At 37.1% G+C, this 19509-nt stretch overlaps 1 protein-coding gene across 1 annotated transcript; it reads left to right on the top strand.

Moving 5' to 3' along the window:
• The first annotated feature begins 9676 nt into the window (after positions 1–9676).
• On the top strand, positions 9677–19235 carry PRL (prolactin). The gene is made up of 5 exons (XM_041771149.1): positions 9677–9704; positions 11812–11993; positions 14077–14184; positions 16525–16704; positions 18894–19235. The coding sequence occupies exons 1-5, from the start codon at positions 9677–9679 to the stop codon at positions 19083–19085; spliced, it is 690 nt and encodes a 229-aa protein (XP_041627083.1). The 3' UTR covers positions 19086–19235.
• Positions 19236–19509: the final 274 nt, after the last annotated feature.

The following is a 19509-nucleotide window of genomic DNA, read 5'->3' on the forward strand; positions in this document are numbered from 1 at the left end:
CGTTATATCATTAATTTTGCCTCTGGGCTTTCAAAACCTAAAACATTTACTCTCTAGCTCTTAAGAAAAAGTTTCCTGACTCCTAATGTAGATTCTAGAAAAAAAATAATTATTTCTGATATCCTTTCCTTTGTAAGACTTGTGTGTCAGATCACAAGAAATAATTTTAGAAATGCTTTTTGGGGCCAAAGGAGGAATCTGTCACTGACTGGCAAGCCCCAAACTAGAATATGGGGAAATGTGCTGCTGGTTGAATAAAAAAAAAAAAAAAAAAAAAGATTAAATGCTACACATCAAAGTTCATTTGCAGAATAATTTAAGGACAGAACATAATATCTGCACTTAGAATAGAACGATTATTGCCACCTACGTCCTGCAAGACGGACATGATAGAATCTTCCATTCTACATGCTTTTCTTATAAGGCTGGCGCCCTTCCATTGACAGCCACTCCTACTCTGTCGCCTTGAATTTGAGCATGCCAGTGACTCTGAAGGAAATGCTATTTAACTTCCAAGTTTTGCGCTGGCTGAGCTTGGAACCTAGCCTCCATGCTGTGGGGAAGCCCAGACCACACGGAGAGGCCATGGGCAGGGATTCAGCTGGACAACTCCAGCCGACAAACTACATCAACTAACTACCAGACATCTAGCTGAAGAAACCTTTCAGATACCTTTGGCCCTAGTTACCACCTGGCTGCAACCGACATGAATGAAAGACCCAGAGGAAGAATCTTGACAGATAATTAACAAATTGATCATTATTGTTTTAAGCCACTAAAATTTGGGATGACTTTTTTGCAGCAATAAATAACCAGAACAACTAATTATAGTCTGTTTTACTGAAGATTCAAAGGGTATTCATAATATTATTCAACATATTAAATAAGTATTGTACACATAGGCCACTGTCCCACAGGGCATATTTGACATGTGTGATTTCATGATACCTTAACTGAAGTGTGGCCATTGCTGACTTCTAATTGGGAACATTCCTGAACCATGACATATCATACTCATCAAATTTGGTTGTAAACCAATGATTTGTCACCATCATGTAAGTATAGCCCCAGCAGCCAGAAATGGAGTCAACAATAATATGAAACTTATTCTCCTTACTCAATGACTTATGCATGAGTCTATATAACTCCTTGATAAACAATAAGATACAATTTGTTTCAAGAAATAAGCATATGTCTTCATCCAAAATCTTGGAGTTTACTCCTACATAACCTCTTTCTGAAAAGATATGAATTTGAAATTTGGGCCTACAATGAAAGCAGACAGCTTTAATATCATCTTTTATGAAATGTGTGCTAAAATATATCAGCTGGGAGGGAGAATACATATAATAAAGTCTTTCATAACACTACAAAACAACATTTTTGGTTTTATGTTTGGAATGATAAAGTTTCCTTTGCTTGGAATGACATTGAAGTAAACTACAAGAAAAGACTTTTGAGATTTTTTTTCCGACAAGGACAAACCCATGACATTTTCACAAAGCCTTTGGTCTTAACCTTGGAAATCTGTCTGCTTAGGATAAAGGCAGAGAAAATGAGCAGGAAAGCTCTAAAGGTGGGCTGCTGTTATTAAATGCAAATATATTCATTAAGGAATTGGCCAAACAGGAAGGTATATTCCACTTTTAATGAATTTTTTAAACACACAAATATTCTGCAGGTGTGCGTTCATAATTTAATTAACCTTTGAAGGAAGCATTGGTTATCAGTGTAAATGGACCTGGGTGATAAAATGCTATCAGACCTAAGTTTTCACCTTTTATTTTATACACATTATAAAAAAATTTAAATGCATCAAAAGTAGACCTATTTCCACTTTCATATCTTTGACCTTCTTGCAGTCACTGAAAGCCCTAATGGCATCATTTTTATGGGTTTCTTAATTTGCATTGTATTGCTAGAAATAACCCAGATAATAGAAATAATACATTTGTTTTAAGAAATATTTTCTAAAAACAGAAAGACAGGGATGAGAAATTAAAACATATTTTGCACATATCTTGCAATATACAGTGACACTGCGACGACAACCTGAATAATTTAGAAAACATACTCATAGACGTCTACTACCCCACCCCCCAGCAAAAACTGATTAAAAGTGACATAAAAATTTAAGGTTAAAATATTCTAGTAACATTAATAAAATCTACCCATCACTGTATATGTTATAGGATTCTGATCACAACACTAAAAAATGGTTACATTCTTCTAATCATCATTGCTTGAAAAGTAAAAATTATTACTGATTTCACTTCAATCTACAAAACTTAGCAAACAATTTCATTGACTCTTTTCAATTAATTTGCTCCCATGTAAACAAAAATTTTTAAAGTTCTCACCAAAAGTAAGATACACATCTACACAAACAAATGCAAAGAATACTTGAAATTGCTTGAGACACTAATGGGGATAAAATTTTGTGTATTGACATCTGAGATTAAAGTTCTCTTTAGCTGAATCCTATCAATATTGCTTTATTTTTAATACGTCATTTATATATACAAGAATTTGGAAGATATGGTTATTTCACATACTTCAAAACATATTCTCAAATGATAAAATAGGTGTTTCTATATACTTGAGACCTTAATGGGAAGGTTTTCTATAAACCAAACACAAAAACATTCTCACAATTTCATAACTGTTTCCTTTATACACATCCACGACTTTCATTTATATAAATGGTCATTATTTTCAGGCATAGGTGAAAGTAAAGTCTATCTCTTATCCTGCAGTTATTAACAGAAACTTACAGCTTATATTCACTCTCTCTATGAAATTAATGTCCCTTTATGGAAGAAACACCCTATTTCTCATCTATTAAGTTCATTGTATAAGGTAGGAGTACAAATGGCCTGTAGAAGAGAGGACATTCAAATGCCACATCACCCATAATGGTAATAATAATATTGCTTCTCTCAAGTGGTCGACAGATAACCTTTTATTTTTTTTAATCTACAAGAATTCTTTGACTTTCATTCTACTAATGATGTAGAAGTGACAAGTGAAAAAGTTAAATGAAGATTTTATGACACATGCAAGACTCCTATTAGTAAAAGAATTCTTCGAGACCAAAATGGCAGATAAACCAAAGACCAATTTGAAGTAGAAATAAAATTAATGGCTCTTCATTCCTTATCTACATAACTCATTAAGAAATAGTTTAACAAACGTGCTGTTTTTTTTTTTTTTTAACGTGATTAAGAATCACACTCAAATTCTATCTGACAGTGTCAGTGTTCCTTAAAGGATTCAAAGTGTTTAAAACATTCCATTTCTCTCTCCTCTCTCTTTGGGAACTCAATTACCTTGGCATTTTTCCTTGAAGTAATGTGTTTCTCAATGTGTCTTCAAGGTCACATCTGCATCTCCTCAGCAAGACTTACTACCATCAGCTGTCCATGAAGCTCAGGGGGCACAAGCATGAATGTGGAAGGCAAAAAGTAATATTATCAGCATGGCAAGCAGGAGTACTGAAGTTCCAGGACAGTTCTGTCAGTAATTAAATATGCTTACTGCATTTTCTTCACCTGTGCAATGAGCCATGTGGTTAGATGTACTCTCTAGTGCCTCTGATCTCAAATACTATGGTTTAGACAGATAAAGCCTTGTTCAAGAAGTTACCCTTCAGGTTGACTAATCTTCCTGATGGATAAACAGATTGAAATTGAAGTGGACTCAGGCAGAACAAAATGGAGAAGCTAGTAAAAGTATCCAGGTCAAGATAACCTGGGATGAGGACAAAAGAAAATTTTATCAAAGTTAAGGAGGCAGAATCATTGCAACTTAGGAATTGATGAAGTGGGAGTCAAAGGAGATGAAAGAAAAGCAAATAAACACACCTCTGGGAGGTTAAGTGTGGGTCATGGAGAAGGTAGTAGTTCAAGAGAAGAGTTGAATAGTTATGGATTTAAAAAAATATTCAGTGTATGTTGGTTGAAGACAGAGAGGTTGAAATGTGTATCAGGTAAATGGCACTTCAGAGGAGAAGGCAGAGAAGGAAGATAGAGTTGGCATCACCTTCATGGCTATTACAGGTAAAATGTCCCAGAAATGATATAGTTACAAACTCAGGGAGTTATTCTGATCCAGTAATGAAATATTCACTGGTGATTATGAAGAGAAAACAGAACAAAATAAATTGAACAATTAATCTTCTTTCCATGTATGGAAATACGACACCATCATAGTTCTTTGGAAAATTGTTACATTTTCATTATGGCCAAGTATGTCATTTATTGCAGAGGTTTCCTAGGTGTGTCAAATGCACGCACACATTTGATCTCCTACTCTTGTGTATTAGTTAATTTCCCCTCACATTTTCTTACTATACACTTTATGTTTTGAATCCCACTACAATCAATGCATAAAGATTGTTGATGGCCTCATCTCCATTGTATCACAAAGTATGGCCTTTTCAAATTTTCACCTTAACTTTAAACTTTCCTTATAGTGATGTTGTCACTTCAGAAATTTTAAGTTTTTTTCCTGATGTGCTTTTTTTTTGTACTTGCACCTTAACGTTTCTTAACCACTTCATTTTTTGTCGGAGCTTCTCAACATTAGAGATACAGACATTTTTGATGGTGTCATATTTGGTTTGGGTGGTTGTGCTGAATGTTGTAGAATATTTAGCAGCATTTTTGGACTCTGACCAGGAGATGCCAAGATCACACCACCTTCAGTTATGACAATCAAAACTGTCTCCAGACATTGGAAAATGTCCCCAAGAGTAGAGGCACAATCAGTCTGCAACTGTCATCCTTTGAAAATAACTTTTAAATGTATCACTTGTATCCAGCATCTAATTGGCATTTGCCACCTTTAAAGAAAGAGGGTGGAGTATTATTCTTTTAATAAATAACTTGTCCCATCCTATCTTTGATGTTTGATCCTATTCTGACCTTTAATTGTGCATGTGGGTGTGTGTATCTGCTTATGTTCCCTATGCTCCCTATCTTTTGTTGAATGTCTTTTATTTTGTTTGCACGTGCGTGTGTGCCTGCTTGTGTGTGATATTTCCTTTTTCTGAGTTAGAAGGCCGTTAATCTGTTTTCCATATTTTTAGCGGTTGTAATAATTGCATCATCTGTCGATTCCCTTCCTTTTTTAGAAAATTAGCTTGATCTTATCTAATGATTTCCCACTCTGAGCCATGAAAAAATAACAGGCTCATATGTCTTCCTATCTTGAACAACAGGTGTAATGTTGCTAGTTTTTTTAAGCTTACTTTTTTGCTCATTTTATTAGAATTAGGGAGAGCCAGAATTCTGTGATCTCCTTATCTCAGAAATCCTCATAATCACTGTGTACCTTAACTTTCCTTCTGTAATTTACATACACGCACTAATATATGTATGTATATATATATACACACACATACATGCAGTAATATCTATCTATATAGAGAGTATAAAATATGTGTATATGTGTGTCTGTGCATAGAGCAATTGGTCAACAGAACATTCCATCAATTATTATTTATATTTCAATCCCAAACGATAGAGTTTTCTAAACAAATGTCACTGGAGTTACTCCTTGAGTATCAAAGTATATATTATGTTGGTAATACATTTTTCATTTAATGAATAAATTAAAGGAAAAAAGGGAAATGTCCCAGATAAGATATTTTAGGCAAATTTCAACAGAAAAATGTATTGCAGGATGATGGGTATATAGACTAGAACTGAAGTATATTATTTCCTGTGAAGAACTTGCCCTACTTCTCAATCTGAATTCTTTCAATACACTAAAAATGATGACCCATGGAGGAAGGCAGAGATGACAGCTGTCAGTACATGTACAGTTCTATGAGTTATTACACTATTGAAATACTTCTCTTCGGATCAGTACAGATTTGCTGCACTGACTCCTCCCAACTGCCCTAGTCCTTCCCCAAGGACACTGACAGTCTCACCACAATTGAACAATTAAAGAATTAATGCCTATCAGGGAGTACGGCACCCTCAGGGACCCTGGTCTGTTGCTGGAGTGTTCTGTTCTGTTTGGTGGTGCCCATGCTAATTATAAAATTTAAAATTATCCCTGGAAGTAGCAATGGCTCAGAGTCCCACTTCCCATTAGATGATGACTCCATGTGTGTGTGTCCATATCTATATATAGACATATATCTCCCTGAAAGCGGTCATGCTTTAGAACTACTTCCCATTTGACAAGAGATCCACACACACAATGTTGGAGTATGAAGAATCTTTTAGAAGAAAAGTTATTATCTGCCCCACTTTGCATTAGCCTACAGCCAGTATTTGACACTTTTACTTTAAAAACTGTAATCTTAAAGAGTGAATCTGCAGTTTCCAGACACATCAGCCTTAGGTCTGGATTTGTCATATATCACCTGTTAAAATCTGTCCAAAGGTACACATTGTTCAGAACAAACATGTGACAAGATACTCTTAGGAGAAGCTAACACAGAGAACTCAGAGAATTAAATCAGAGGACATGAATATTGTATCAGTGAAAAGAAATTACAAGAGAAATTTCCAAACGCTTCCATTATGGCTTTATTATTTAAGGAGCAAATGCCCTCAAGACCCTGCTAACAGCGTCTTAGATTAAGAATTTGGGTTCTGGACTTACTTAAGGAAGCTGATGACCTGCAAAGCCCTGGCAGAGATAAGCATTAAATACAAGCACTTAGGGGAAAATGTACATCTTAATATGCATGAAATTGACGTACATAGAGGATGTAACGAAATCATTATTTTTGGTTATCCTGAAAAAAGTGCAATTCAAGAAAGCACCATTGTGATTGATTCTTTTTCCAACATACCCTTCATATTTGCTGTTATTTTTTATAGAAAACAACATACAACCTATCTGATCTTTCAGTCCAGGTTTTGGAAGATGGCTGTTGGGAATTCTTAAATCTATTAACAATACACTTTTCATCATTTTCAACTTTCACTTTGTTAAAGGCAATTCATGACTAATATAATTTGAAATACCATTGTGATCCTCTTATCTGATGGTTTTTAAACTTCATTTCTTTTACTTTATATCCCACATAATATCTTGCAGCAGACACCTTTCAAGCTTTGTGATATATTTTTAACACTTTCGCATCACAAATGAGACAAGAAAAAACAGTGCTATTCCAAATTTAAAAATAAACAAAAGAAAATTCAAAGAAACTACAAGCTCTATTCCTAATTAGTAAAAAAAGAAACCTGATGTTACTTAATGTTAAAAATTAGAATCATTTAGAAGAGATGACAAAATTGTTCATTAGTTTCAGGTACTAAAAATTTCATGGCAACTCTAACATCATTTCACCTATATATTCCAGCTTTTGACAGAAATCAATCATCAGCTTCAGGTATATCCTAAGTCCCCAAATGGCAAACAAATGAAGTTTTGTAAATAAAAACAGACAAGTCTATTCTCAGTGAATGTCTTTATTGCTCTAAATTATGGACAGGGTTTGGTAAAGAGAAAGATCTTTAAAAGAGTCACGTACAAAAATTAAGGTGAAAGGTAGGTGTAGATAGCAGAAAAAATAGGACAACTATGATTCTTTGCATAAAATATGCCTTTTGCATTATTCGATATTGCAACATCCCATTAACAGGAAATGGGGGGGCGATACAGTGAGGCAGAAAGGAAGCAAAGAAAGTTTACAGAGAAATATGCCCTTCTTTGGAGTCAAATAAATCAATTGGCCTCCCAGAATAAACACAACTCAGGTGTTCCTAGATAGCTTTTTTCCTGGCCATCTACAAGAGTCACAACACCTTTAAATTTTAACATTATGTTGTCAGTTCTTACAGCAGATTTTCCTATTCCTAAGTTTCTAGAAGAAGAGGGGAATGGAGGGCAGCATTAATTTCTCTACCACAGAGCACTGGTCTCTTAATAATTCAGACTTTCACTGTCCAGGAGAAAAAAAAAATGGAAACCTCGTAGAGTCAATGAAATCCTGACCCAGCTTCAGACTGATAGAGCCTATATATCACCACACTTGTTGCCTAGGATGTAAAATCTAGTACTGCTTACACTAAGGCAATTAGAAAGATAGTTTTTAAGGGATGCTACTCATTAAGTAGTAATTCATTAAGATTTTTAGCTCTCCATAAGAGCATTTGGAAAATTGCTAAGGCACAATTATGGCAGTCAAAATTATGGAAAAAGTCAATGCCATTGAAAGGAATTATTTAAAACATTACTTCACCTGTTGATTTACCAGGAGAGGCATATGGTGACATTGAAGCTAATGGTCATGGGCTGCTTTAGATGCAAGGACTTAAAAATGAGAGAAAGTCGTCAACAACCCAGTTCTTATTCATTATAATCATTTCATTTAGGAAATCTCTAAGAGGCAGATAGAAATTTTGAGCCTATGAAGAATGATGACTTTTGTCGGCTTGGCCCTGGAGGGGTGCTGGGTCATGGAAATAAAGTGGTCATAAATTAGTGAGAGTTCGTCCACCCTATCTTTGAGGAGAATGCAAATTATTGCCTAGAATTTTGTTTTCCTACATCATACTCTGGTGTGTGTGTGTGTGTGTGTGTGTGTGTGTGTGTTTGTCCTTGAAAACCACTATAGTGCTTCCCCAGAATAAATTCCTGAAGGGCAGAGGTGATTTCTTGTTCATGCCCAACTGTGTTTGTTAAATGATTCATTTCCAAGTCTTCTTTACATCCCTCCTGATCCCTCGTGAAGTAATAATCCTTCCAGCATCTCACTTGGCCAATCACTTCAATATTCTTTTTTTTTAGACTTTATTTATTTATTCATGAGAGACACACAGAGAGAGACAGAGACATAGGCAGAGGAAGAGGCAGGCTCCCTGTGGGGAGCCTTAATCCCAGGACCCCAAATCACAACCTGAGCGGAAGGTGGACTCTCAACCACTGAGCCACCCAGGTGTCCCAATCACTTCAATATTCTTGATGCTGAATCTCTCCAGGCCTTGGTTCTTTAATCTGTCAACTGGGGTTGCTCAATTTACATAAATGTTAAAAGAAATGAAGAGATGAAAATACCCATTTTAAAACAAAATACCATACATACAGGTCATTTTGCAAAGAACAAAACAGAATGTGTAAAAGCAAGAAAAAGATGCGGGCAAACATATGGAGAGCATGATGGGGGATTGAATGTACCACATTCTCCTTATTCTGTATTTCCTGATATTTCCTGGGTCAGTTGTGAAATCATGATTTCACCTCACAATTTTGAACTAGGAAAAAAAGAATCCCCTTTGCTAATACAGGAGATATCTAAGTGAAATATAATGCTATCTTCAAGAGCCTGCAGAGAAATAAAGGTAAATTTTAAAGCAAATGACTTCTGTAGTGGCACAGGCCCTTTCACTCAAAATAGTCTCCAGATCTCACCTTCATAATTTCTCTCATTTCCTTTTCGTCTAATTAATCAAAATCCTTCCTGGAATGTTCATTTCTGGTCAGTATGTCTCCCTGAATATGAATAAGAAATAAAATACCATTTGATGTTTGAAATTACGGGGGTAATCTCAATGACGGAAACAGATGACTGGCAAAAGGGAAGGGAATACCTAGTTAAATATATTCATGAAGATGTTAAAGGCTTATAAAGCCAATATCTGGGAGAGAGAAAGCTGTTGGACTACCAGATCTCTGGCGACGTGTGTTTCTCGAAAGCATCGCCACCATGGATAACAAAGGGTGGTCGCTGAAAGGTATGTGCAACAACTCGTGGAATTGCTGAATTATCAATACTCTTCAGGGGGGTGGCACTCGTTTGACATTTTAGCTAATATTCTCTGAGCAAGAGGATTCAAGTTTACAGAGTTTAGAAGAGCTATCTAGTCATTGCTCTGGAAAGCAATTGTACAAGGGCACAGTAGAACACTCATTCTCAAATGAAGGTCCTCCTTCCAGAGACATTGGCTAATGTCTGAGATGTTTTTGGTTGCCTTAATTCGGAATGGGGATGCCACTGATACCTAGTGGGTAAAACTCAGAGATGCTGCTAAATGTACCACAATACACAGGACAGCTCCCAGAACAAGGAATTATCCAGCTCAAAGTGCCAATAATGGCAAATTTGAGAAATTCTGGCCTGGGATAAGACCATAAGTCTCTATGATCCAATTTATCACAACTCCAGAAGGTAGATATTAACATTTTCAGGTTTTCAGACTCTGACATGGTTTGGCCACAATGAGTCAGCCTGGTAAAACTTTCAACTTTGAAGTCGTAATATATGGACAATGATAGTAGAATCGTCTCTTATAATACTTTGTCAACTGGGTTTAAGCCAAGTGACATTTCAAAAAAGAAAAACAGCCTGGTAATAATTAACCATCTTTACTTTCTTGGTTGACATTTGCAAGAAAAAGAAATTAGCAACAACCATAAAATTTATTTTATGAAATGAAGAACAAAAACATTTATCTATTTTATCTCCTCTTTAGACTGTGAGAATCCTTCAGATGATAAATGTACAGATAAATGTAGTCAGAGTTAAATAATATCTATGAAGTTATGAATTTCCTAGAACTGATATTCCAATTTCTTGACCTGCAGCGTACTTTTTATTTATACCTGTAGATTAAATATCTGCTCAGCTAAATTACATGACTATAAAGTACCTAAAATAAACTTTTTGGAAGTATCATGTGTTTGAAAAATTAAAAGTCTGTTATACGATTCACCTCACAACATTTAGCTCTTTCATTTTGCAGTTAACAGATTGTGAGTTGCATTCTCTATTAACAAAAAGTTTTAGATATTTTAGGCATTTAGGCTTAGGATGTTTTTCACACATAAATCTCTGATAAATGTCCAAGATTTGAAAAGTGGGTGGGTTTTTTTGTTGTTGTTATTCTTGTTTAAGATGGAACAGAAGAAAGGGATAAAATCAACTTTCTAGGCCATTGTTAGCATGGATTAAAGACAAAGTACTGTTCTTTCCAAGTAATGGCAATGACTCTGCAAGCACCGAGCCACTGTCACGCTCTTGGTTACAGGGATGCTGCCTGAGAGCCCACAGGTGTGCGGGACAACCACATGACAAAGTCAAAGTGATAATACAGGTGACCAGCTCCACCTGCTAATCATAGGACTTGAGGGAAATCACTTAACCTCTCTAAGCCTTCTGCTTCATCAATGTAATTTGATGATAATAATGAAGGTCAAAGCACTCACAAGGTTACCAGGAAACACAAATTAAAAAAAAAAAAAATTCAAAGCCTTTGGTAAGGGGTCAAGCAATCACATAGGGCTTTTAAGGTGAGTTAGCAGAGCTAGGCCATAGTATCGTCTTATGTTAGATTCTCTTCATACTCCCTATTAGCCTTTGCCGATCATATTTATTCTCATCAGGCATGAAAGTAAGACAAACAGGTCTACTGTGCTATGGTTGCCATTTCAGGGTTTAAAAGGAGTAGTCAACACAGAGCTAAAAAGTTATAAATTCATAGAAAGCCCAGCTGCTGGAAATCTGCAGAAACTCCCAAGATGTTAAACTACCTTATAAGAATGACTTAAACACCCTGGCTCGGAGTTAATTTAAGCTCCAAATGTTTGCAAAGTACAGAAGGACTCCTGGGAGCAATACAAAAATGCAGGGAGCAACCTACTTCTCAAACTATGTATCTGTGCAAATATAATTCTATATCTAAATTTACACAGCAGGAGGCGCGGGTTCTTCCCCACCCTGGCTGTAACAGTACCAAATCCGGCTAAGGGCAGGGGAGAGATAAGGCTTCCCGGACAGAATTACTTTTGATAACCTCAGCTGCACAGATCACCTTGGAGTGGCTCGTGTTTTTATTTGAGCAGGGTCACTCCTGCTCCTGCTGCTGCTGGTGTCAGACCTGCTCCTGTGCCAGAGCGTGGCCTCCCTGCCCATCTGTCCCAGCGGGGCTGTCAACTGCCAGGTGTCCCTCCGAGACCTGTTTGACCGTGCAGTCATCCTGTCTCACTACATCCACAACCTCTCCTCGGAAATGTTCAACGAATTTGTAAGTATCCTACTCCTTGCTTCTTCCCGGAAGGAACCTTACCTGAATGATGGGGCTCCCCCCACACCTTAAACATGAAAGCTGCAGGAGCCAAATCTCAAATAACACACTTTGTAGATTCTTTAAAAAGCCATCAGTTCATAAAATGTGGAACAAGAAAGGGACAGTTTTGTGAAACCTCAAGTTTTCTTAAAGAGTTAGAAGAACTCTTTAAAATTTTCCTTGAATTCATTGTCTTTAAAAATTTTTTCCAACAAATTTTTTAAGTACCTGTATTAGCCAGCTGGGGCTGCCATAATAGAAAGCCCCAGGTTGGGTGGCTTAAACATAAATGTATTTTCTGACAGTTCTAGAGGCTGGAAGTCTGAGATCAGGATGCCAACATGGTCAGGTCCTGAGAAGGGCACACATCTTCCAATCATGCCTTTGCCCTGTCTTCATGGTGGCAGAAAGTGAGTGGGGGTGGGAGTGGGAGGTTCTCTGGTGTCTCTTCTTGTAAGGACACGAATCCTATTGGATCAGGGCTCCACCCTTATGACATCATTTGACCTTACTTACCTCCATAATGGCCCTATCTTCAAATACAGAACATTGGGGGTCAGGACTTCAACATAGGAATTTCGGGAGAACACAACCTATCACTCCTTAACAACATCTGACATAAAATACTTGCGGGTGGTATTTGAGAAAATGGATGCATGCTGATTTCTTGTCCTTGTGTGTAGAGCACATGTCTCCCTAGGCATTTGTCATCTAGCATACTAGATATTTAAAAAAATGAGAATCACACTGGTCTGAACAGAATTCATCACAAGAAAGTTAACAGAAACAATAAACAAACAATAATAGCTCTTCTGAAAACCAAGAATGCTATAAATTATTGTTCTAAGATAATCTAGTTCTAGATTCAGAACTAGAGTTGAAGTGTTGGTTTAGAATTGAAAACAATATTCTACTTCTGATTATGGTACTTTGAAAGTTGTATCAGATCTCTTAGGTCGACCAAGGAGCAAACAGTGTACAAAAGGCTCAATAAATCAGTCACTATAAAGAATGTAGCTCAATGCTTGTAATAAATATATATTCCATAGTTCTCTGTATTCACGGAATTTTCTTTCATCCTCAACTTTTTGATAGCCATTCCTTTGTCTTTCACATTTGTCTTTCACATCTTCCTGGTAATCTCCTTAGATTTTCACAGCTTTGGGGAGAGATTAGCTTTATGTCAATGCTTTAGCTAGTTGTTGAGCAAGGGGTCTGTGTGTGTGTATTTTCATTGCGTCCACTGATTAACATTTCCTAAAGTATTATACCCTGTTTTTTTTTTTTACTTACCATTTTGAAGAATTGACAAAATTTTATTATGTACCTATGATGAGCATGGTAAAGTACAGTTGTGTGGATTTACATGTTGGTCAAAGAAAAGTCATAATTTTGTAATGCCTATTAGGGGATCATATTGGCTTGGACCCCCAGTAAACAAAATATTAAATGGCAAGATATAGGTACATATGCACTAGGACATTGGTTCAAATACTAAAGAAAGAATATACTTAACAAAAATACCCAATGTTTCATATTTTAGTATTTGCTTTCCAAATAGTGTCTCATGGAAAGGGTAAAATTAAACAACAACAACAAAAAATCACAAAGAAGGGAATAGGTTGGAATTTTTTTTAAAGAGTCTATTTATTTATTCATGAGAGACACACAGAGAGAGGCAGAGACATAGGCAGAGGGAGAAGAAGGCTCCCCGTGGGGAGCCCAATGTGGGACTTGATCCCAGGACTCTGGGATCATGACCCCAGCCAAAGGCAGACACTCAACCACTGAGCCACCCAGGTGCCCAAGGTCAGGATTTAGAAAAGTGAGATTTTTTTTTTTAATGCATTGATAGAGAAAATCTAAATGAAAGGCAGGGAAAGGGTAACTTTTTCTCAATTCTTTAGTTTTAGTTTTTTATGTAGTTCTCATTTTAAAAAAAGATTATACATCTATTAAGTGTGTTAATATTCTGGTAATGGGCTCATTTAACCAATGCTCAAACAACTATAACTAATTAAATTTGCTTGCTCACTTTCAGGATAAAAGGTATGCCCAGGGCCGGGGGTTCATTACCAAGGCCATCAACAGCTGTCACACCTCCTCCCTCTCTACCCCTGAAGACAAGGAGCAAGCCCAACAGATCCACGTAAGTCTTCTATCCAGCTTTCTCACCAATACCACTGAGGCAGTACACTGGTGTTAACATGCTACAGAGTATCAGAGCTCCTGCATTAAGTAATGCTAATCATACAGGCAGAGAAATAGGGAGGAAGAGCAAGTAATCTGAGAGAAATGACAGAATATAATTGAGGAAGCATCAGTAAAACCAGATGCTGACTACAGATTGTAGCAACAAAATAAAAAAATCTATAAGTAAATAAATAAATAAAAATCTATACGTTGTTCATACAAACAACATTATTTTAATCAATGGCTTGAACCCAGGATCACATATATTATACCATATGAAAGCCCAAACTGAATTGTACTTCCATGATGTATAAAATAGAAGGTTTGAGAAATTCATGGATAGGTAAGAAATGCAAATGCAGCTCTATTTATTACATGATACCCTTGGCTGCTCCACTGGCAGCATTTCACATTACTGAGCATAGCACCGGGTGAGCCATCTCTTCCAGACTTTGAAGGCTCTCCTTCTGATTCTACTTCTACCTCTCTGACACCTGGTTCTGTCTTCAATCCTCTCTGACTTCTCTGTCACTTCTCACTTCTTATTTGTAAGATTCCCCCAAATTAGGTCCTGTAAAGTATTATGTTTTATTTCTCACAGCTACAATGATTGCCTGTGTTCTGGTGACCACAAAATCTGCTAGGAAGCCCCAATCATTTATCCCAATTATTTTTTATCATAATAATCTCTTCCTTCTGATTTCCTGCCACAACCACAGTCTTAACATGACTTAAAATAAGCATCTTCACATAAATATCCTCATGAATACAATCTGCTTTCTCTTCACAACTTTGTTAATGGGTACTGGCATTCTTTCTGTCTACTAAGCTTATTAATAGTACTTATGATAATGATGATAATGATGATGATAAAATTAAGGGAAAGGGTGAAGAAGGATGAGGAGGAGTTAAAATTTATTGAGAGCCACTGCACTTCCAGACACTTCACAAAGCAATGTACATGCATTACTGTTGCTATTCATCACATGCACAAAAATCCTAGAACACTAGGCACTCTTATCACATTTGCTGAGATGAGGAAACTGAAGCTTACAGAGGTGATAGAATTTGGATTAGTGATGGGGTGGTAAGCTGTGAGTCTTAGCTTCATCCAGTTTGAAGCCCTCACCCTTAATCGCTGTGCTACAACTAACATGCTAGCATGACCAGACGGCCCTTCACTCTGCAGCTTATACATCCTTCACTTCGTATCCCAGGACGTCTTTCTATCTCCACATCTATTTGATTCTTCTCTACTCTTCACTTCCTTTACACTAGACTAGTTCACGGACCTCAGGAAAGCAAGCATTTTAAATCAAGGCCAAGCAGCATCTAAGAGTTTCATGTGCGATCCCAACAGTGGGAAAATAGGGGGCAAACCTCCCTTGTAAATTCCACCAAAGCTGTTACTACAGCTAGCATCGTACCATTTTATTCATCAACACAGGTCAACAGAAGAGCCTGCTCTGGTAGCTGCCTGGGGGCAGGGGTTGGTACAGATTGAGGAGAGCATATTCATGAGTGCCATGTCTTCTTCACTGTCCCTTTGTTCTAATATCATAAAATAAAACCTACAAATCACAAATGAATACATTAAAGGACGATGTGATTCATTAATATGAATGTGTCCTTGGATGAAGGAAGATGATTTGGGCCTTTTGTCATTGGCACTAGTGGAATCTGCCTTTCCTGGGTTAGACACACAGTGAGTTCCAACAAAGCTCTTTTTTGGACAAGCAAAGCTGTCAGATATATAAGAACTCACTGAGTGGGTGGATAGTCAAATTTCCAAGGGAAAACAAAATTCTTCCTGCTATAAACTAGAATTCTCATCCGAGGAAGTAGTTATTCAAACAATCCAGATTTTTTTTTTAATTTTAGCAAAGTTTAAGCCAATAGCTTAAACCTTTTTATTTTTACAACTTTAACCACCTACAAAAAAATCTCACATACACATAGGAATAACAAAGAGATAATTTAGGTCAGCCTCTCAGAGCAAAAATCACAAGTGACTAAACCCACTGTCTTATGCATTATCTATTCTATTCTAGTCTTATGCATTATCTATTCTATTCTATTCTATTCTATTCTATTCTATTCTATTCTATTCTATTCTATTCTATTCGAGAGAGAACAAGTAGAGGGAACAGCAGAGAGAGAAGGGCCCTGCTGAGCAGGGAGCCTGACATGGAGCTCGATCCCAGGACCCTGAATGCAGACGCTTAACTGACTGAGCCACGCAGGCACCCCCTGTATTATGCTTTTTTAAATACGATTGTTTTATATGGTCACTTAGCATGAAGACCTTCTGAATCTGATACTGAGGGTGCTGCGCTCCTGGAATGACCCCCTGTATCATCTAGTCACAGAAGTGCGGGGGATGCAAGAAGCCCCAGATGCAATTCTATCCAGAGCCATAGAGATTGAAGAACAAAACAGAAGACTTCTAGAGGGTATGGAGAAGATAGTTGGCCAGGTGAGCAGCCTCCTGATGCTTCTTTGTTTTCTTCATTGATGAAAGAGGTGACCTCCATGGTGAGAAGCAAGTTCCAAAATACCTCTCTTTGAAAGTACAAAATTTAGGCATTTTATATCCTAGGCTGCTATTAAATAATGTAAGATTTTAGTAATTCACACGGATAGAATCTATGGTAAGTGAATCTTAGGATATGATACATGACAGGTGCAGCCATTCCCATATGACACACAAATCCACCAAAGGCCTTCCCCTTCCTGGGGACCGGGGTTTACAATATCTTCCAGGAAAAGACAACTGGAGGGTGGAACTGGAAAGATAAACGTTTCTCTTAAAGTATCCCAGGATACCTGCTACTGAAATTCTGCTCATGTTCTTTCTCTTTTCTCCCCACACCAGAGGATGACAGTGGGAATGGAGAAAAGAGAAAAGTAAAATCAGATGAGATGGCATTTTGTGCTACTACCCCAGCCCCACCTCTATTGGACACATTTGTCAGAGAGAAAAGAGACTGTCAGGGATTGAAAAGATGACGTCAGGGCATCCGTGCTGCCTCACAAGCACCAGATTTCAGGGGGTCACAAAAGAAGGGAGCAAAACTTTTTGAAATGGTCTTTATTTTGTCATTTGCAGAATAGTGGTTTCCTCTAAATTCTGTGTTTTCTTTTGTGGGGGGGCTCCAAAATCAACAGTCATGTCATTACATTTAATCTCCCCAAATAATGTCATATTTAGACTAAGTTAATATTTACAATATAGATCTCCGATCAGATGGGATAATTTTGGCACAAGTGAGGTAACATTCAAATAGCTTTATGAAGTTGTCAGAAATGATGTATCATTCTAAAGAAGAAGATGGGACTGTAAGAATAACCAGAGTGATTTTATTCTTCCCTTACTATCTACAAACTATATGTTATCATGTGTCCTTTTTGTCACTTTCATGGAGAGGAATATATCCAACACAAATACAAACCACATTTCCACCTTGAGACATATGAAATAAACACCTAGATTTTCAAGTTATTTTCATCATTACTGTCAGTTTACTTTCTGATGTCACTGATTTGTTCTAGAATACTTCATTTGGTATTTTGTTCTTTTTTTTTTTTTTAACCATTTCTTGATTCTTATTCATATCATTGTCCCTTGCACAGTAAATTTCATCTTAGGGCCCAAGCACCAAAAAATAAACAGAAAAGCAAGACAACAAATACACACAGTAGAAATAAACACACTTTAAATTACAATGGGAAATCCTAGGTTTAAAAATTACTCTTACTCTGTAAGAGACGGTTCAGTAGCTCAGCGTCACACTTGGACTTGGGAGCTCTCAAAGCAACTGACATGCCTAGTTGCCAAGCTGGCTACTCGGTCTCTCAGTCCTCTGGGGATTTGCCAGCTTGCAAGGGCTCGGGAAGCAGAGATCAGGGTGCCTCTCCCTCATGTTCCTTAGTGTCCTTTTGTTATCATTGTCATGCTTCCCAGCCTACCACCCACCCCTCACCATTGAGGGGTCACTGCTAGCATCCTCACTCTTTTTCATAGGTACTTTTCTCAACAACTCCCACTCCAGAGATCTCAAAACAAAGCACCTTTTGCTCATAGACATTTGGGGGTTCTCAGTCCTGGGTAGATTGTGAAAGTCTCCTAATTCAGCAGATACTCTTTGTGATAGATGTCCCTAGATTATCTGCATCTTAAAACCATCAGGTGCAATCCTTATCATTTCTGAGGTCTTTCATACATACACAACATGGAATATATAATCAGTTTGAAGCAGGGAATAGATAAATGTAATTATGCTGACCTATCAGAAGAAATACGGTACAAAGAACATATCAGAAACAAGGTGTAGGACATGAAATAGATCTTCAAGTTAGAGAGCAACCATATATATATGGCACAACTATATTGCAGCTGAATCTCTCTCAATATGTAGCACCTCTGTGGTTGGTTCTCTGTTTATTCCTATGCGCACATACTTCATCTGTGATCACATACATGTTAGAACACTTACACTTGAATTCAGCTTCCACTTTTTATACTATTAATAGATTTATGATACACTGGCTCAATAATATGCGCCTTTATCTAGAGAGCTTTACATTCATGCTTCTTCCCCAAATCTTCAGGAATAAAGATAAGCAAATACTAATAATACTAAGTCACTCTCTTTTGGTGATTAGGTTCATCCTGGAATCAGAGAAAATGAGGTCTACTCTGTCTGGTCAGGACTTCCATCCCTGCAGATGGCGGATGAAGACACTCGCCTTTTTGCTTTTTATAACCTGCTCCACTGCCTACGCAGGGATTCACATAAGATTGACAATTATCTCAAGCTCCTGAAGTGCCGAATCGTCTACGACAGCAACTGCTAAGCCCACATCCATTCTATCTATTTCTGGGAAGGTTCTTAATGATCCGTCCCATCGCAAGCTTCTCTTAGCTTTATAGCTTTTTAATGCATGCTTGGGTGTAATGGGTCTCATCTTAAAAAATAAAAACTGACTCCTTAGAGATGTCAAAAAAAATGGCAATTTGTCAAAGTTTCTTATCTTCATTTAATAGAAAATAAAAAGAAAATCCATCACTACCAATGAGAAGTTCCTATTAAAATGTGTCACAAATAGCAGAAGCTAGCATTACAAATAAGACCATAAACAGCTTCTTTTAAAATCGTAGTAAATAATTACAGGTCACATTATTAGAATCAAAGAATTAGGTAATTATTCATCATGCTTGTCATTCTACCAAGAAGAGTGAACTCCCAGCATCATTATGAAAGTCAGCTACACACTGTCA

This window comes from Vulpes lagopus, chromosome 10 (assembly GCF_018345385.1).
Source record: "Vulpes lagopus strain Blue_001 chromosome 10, ASM1834538v1, whole genome shotgun sequence".
In the NCBI taxonomy this organism is placed as follows: domain Eukaryota; kingdom Metazoa; phylum Chordata; class Mammalia; order Carnivora; family Canidae; genus Vulpes; species Vulpes lagopus.

Bases quoted from the DNA above. Each gene is read 5' to 3' on its own strand.
- PRL (XM_041771149.1), top strand. From the start codon at position 9,677: ATGGATAACAAAGGGTGGTCGCTGAAAG. The intron at 9,705-11,811 runs GTATGTGCAACA...TTATTTGAGCAG, and splicing joins CAAAGGGTGGTCGCTGAAAG to GGTCACTCCTGCTCCTGCTG. The intron at 14,185-16,524 runs GTAAGTCTTCTA...ATGGTCACTTAG, and splicing joins AGCAAGCCCAACAGATCCAC to CATGAAGACCTTCTGAATCT.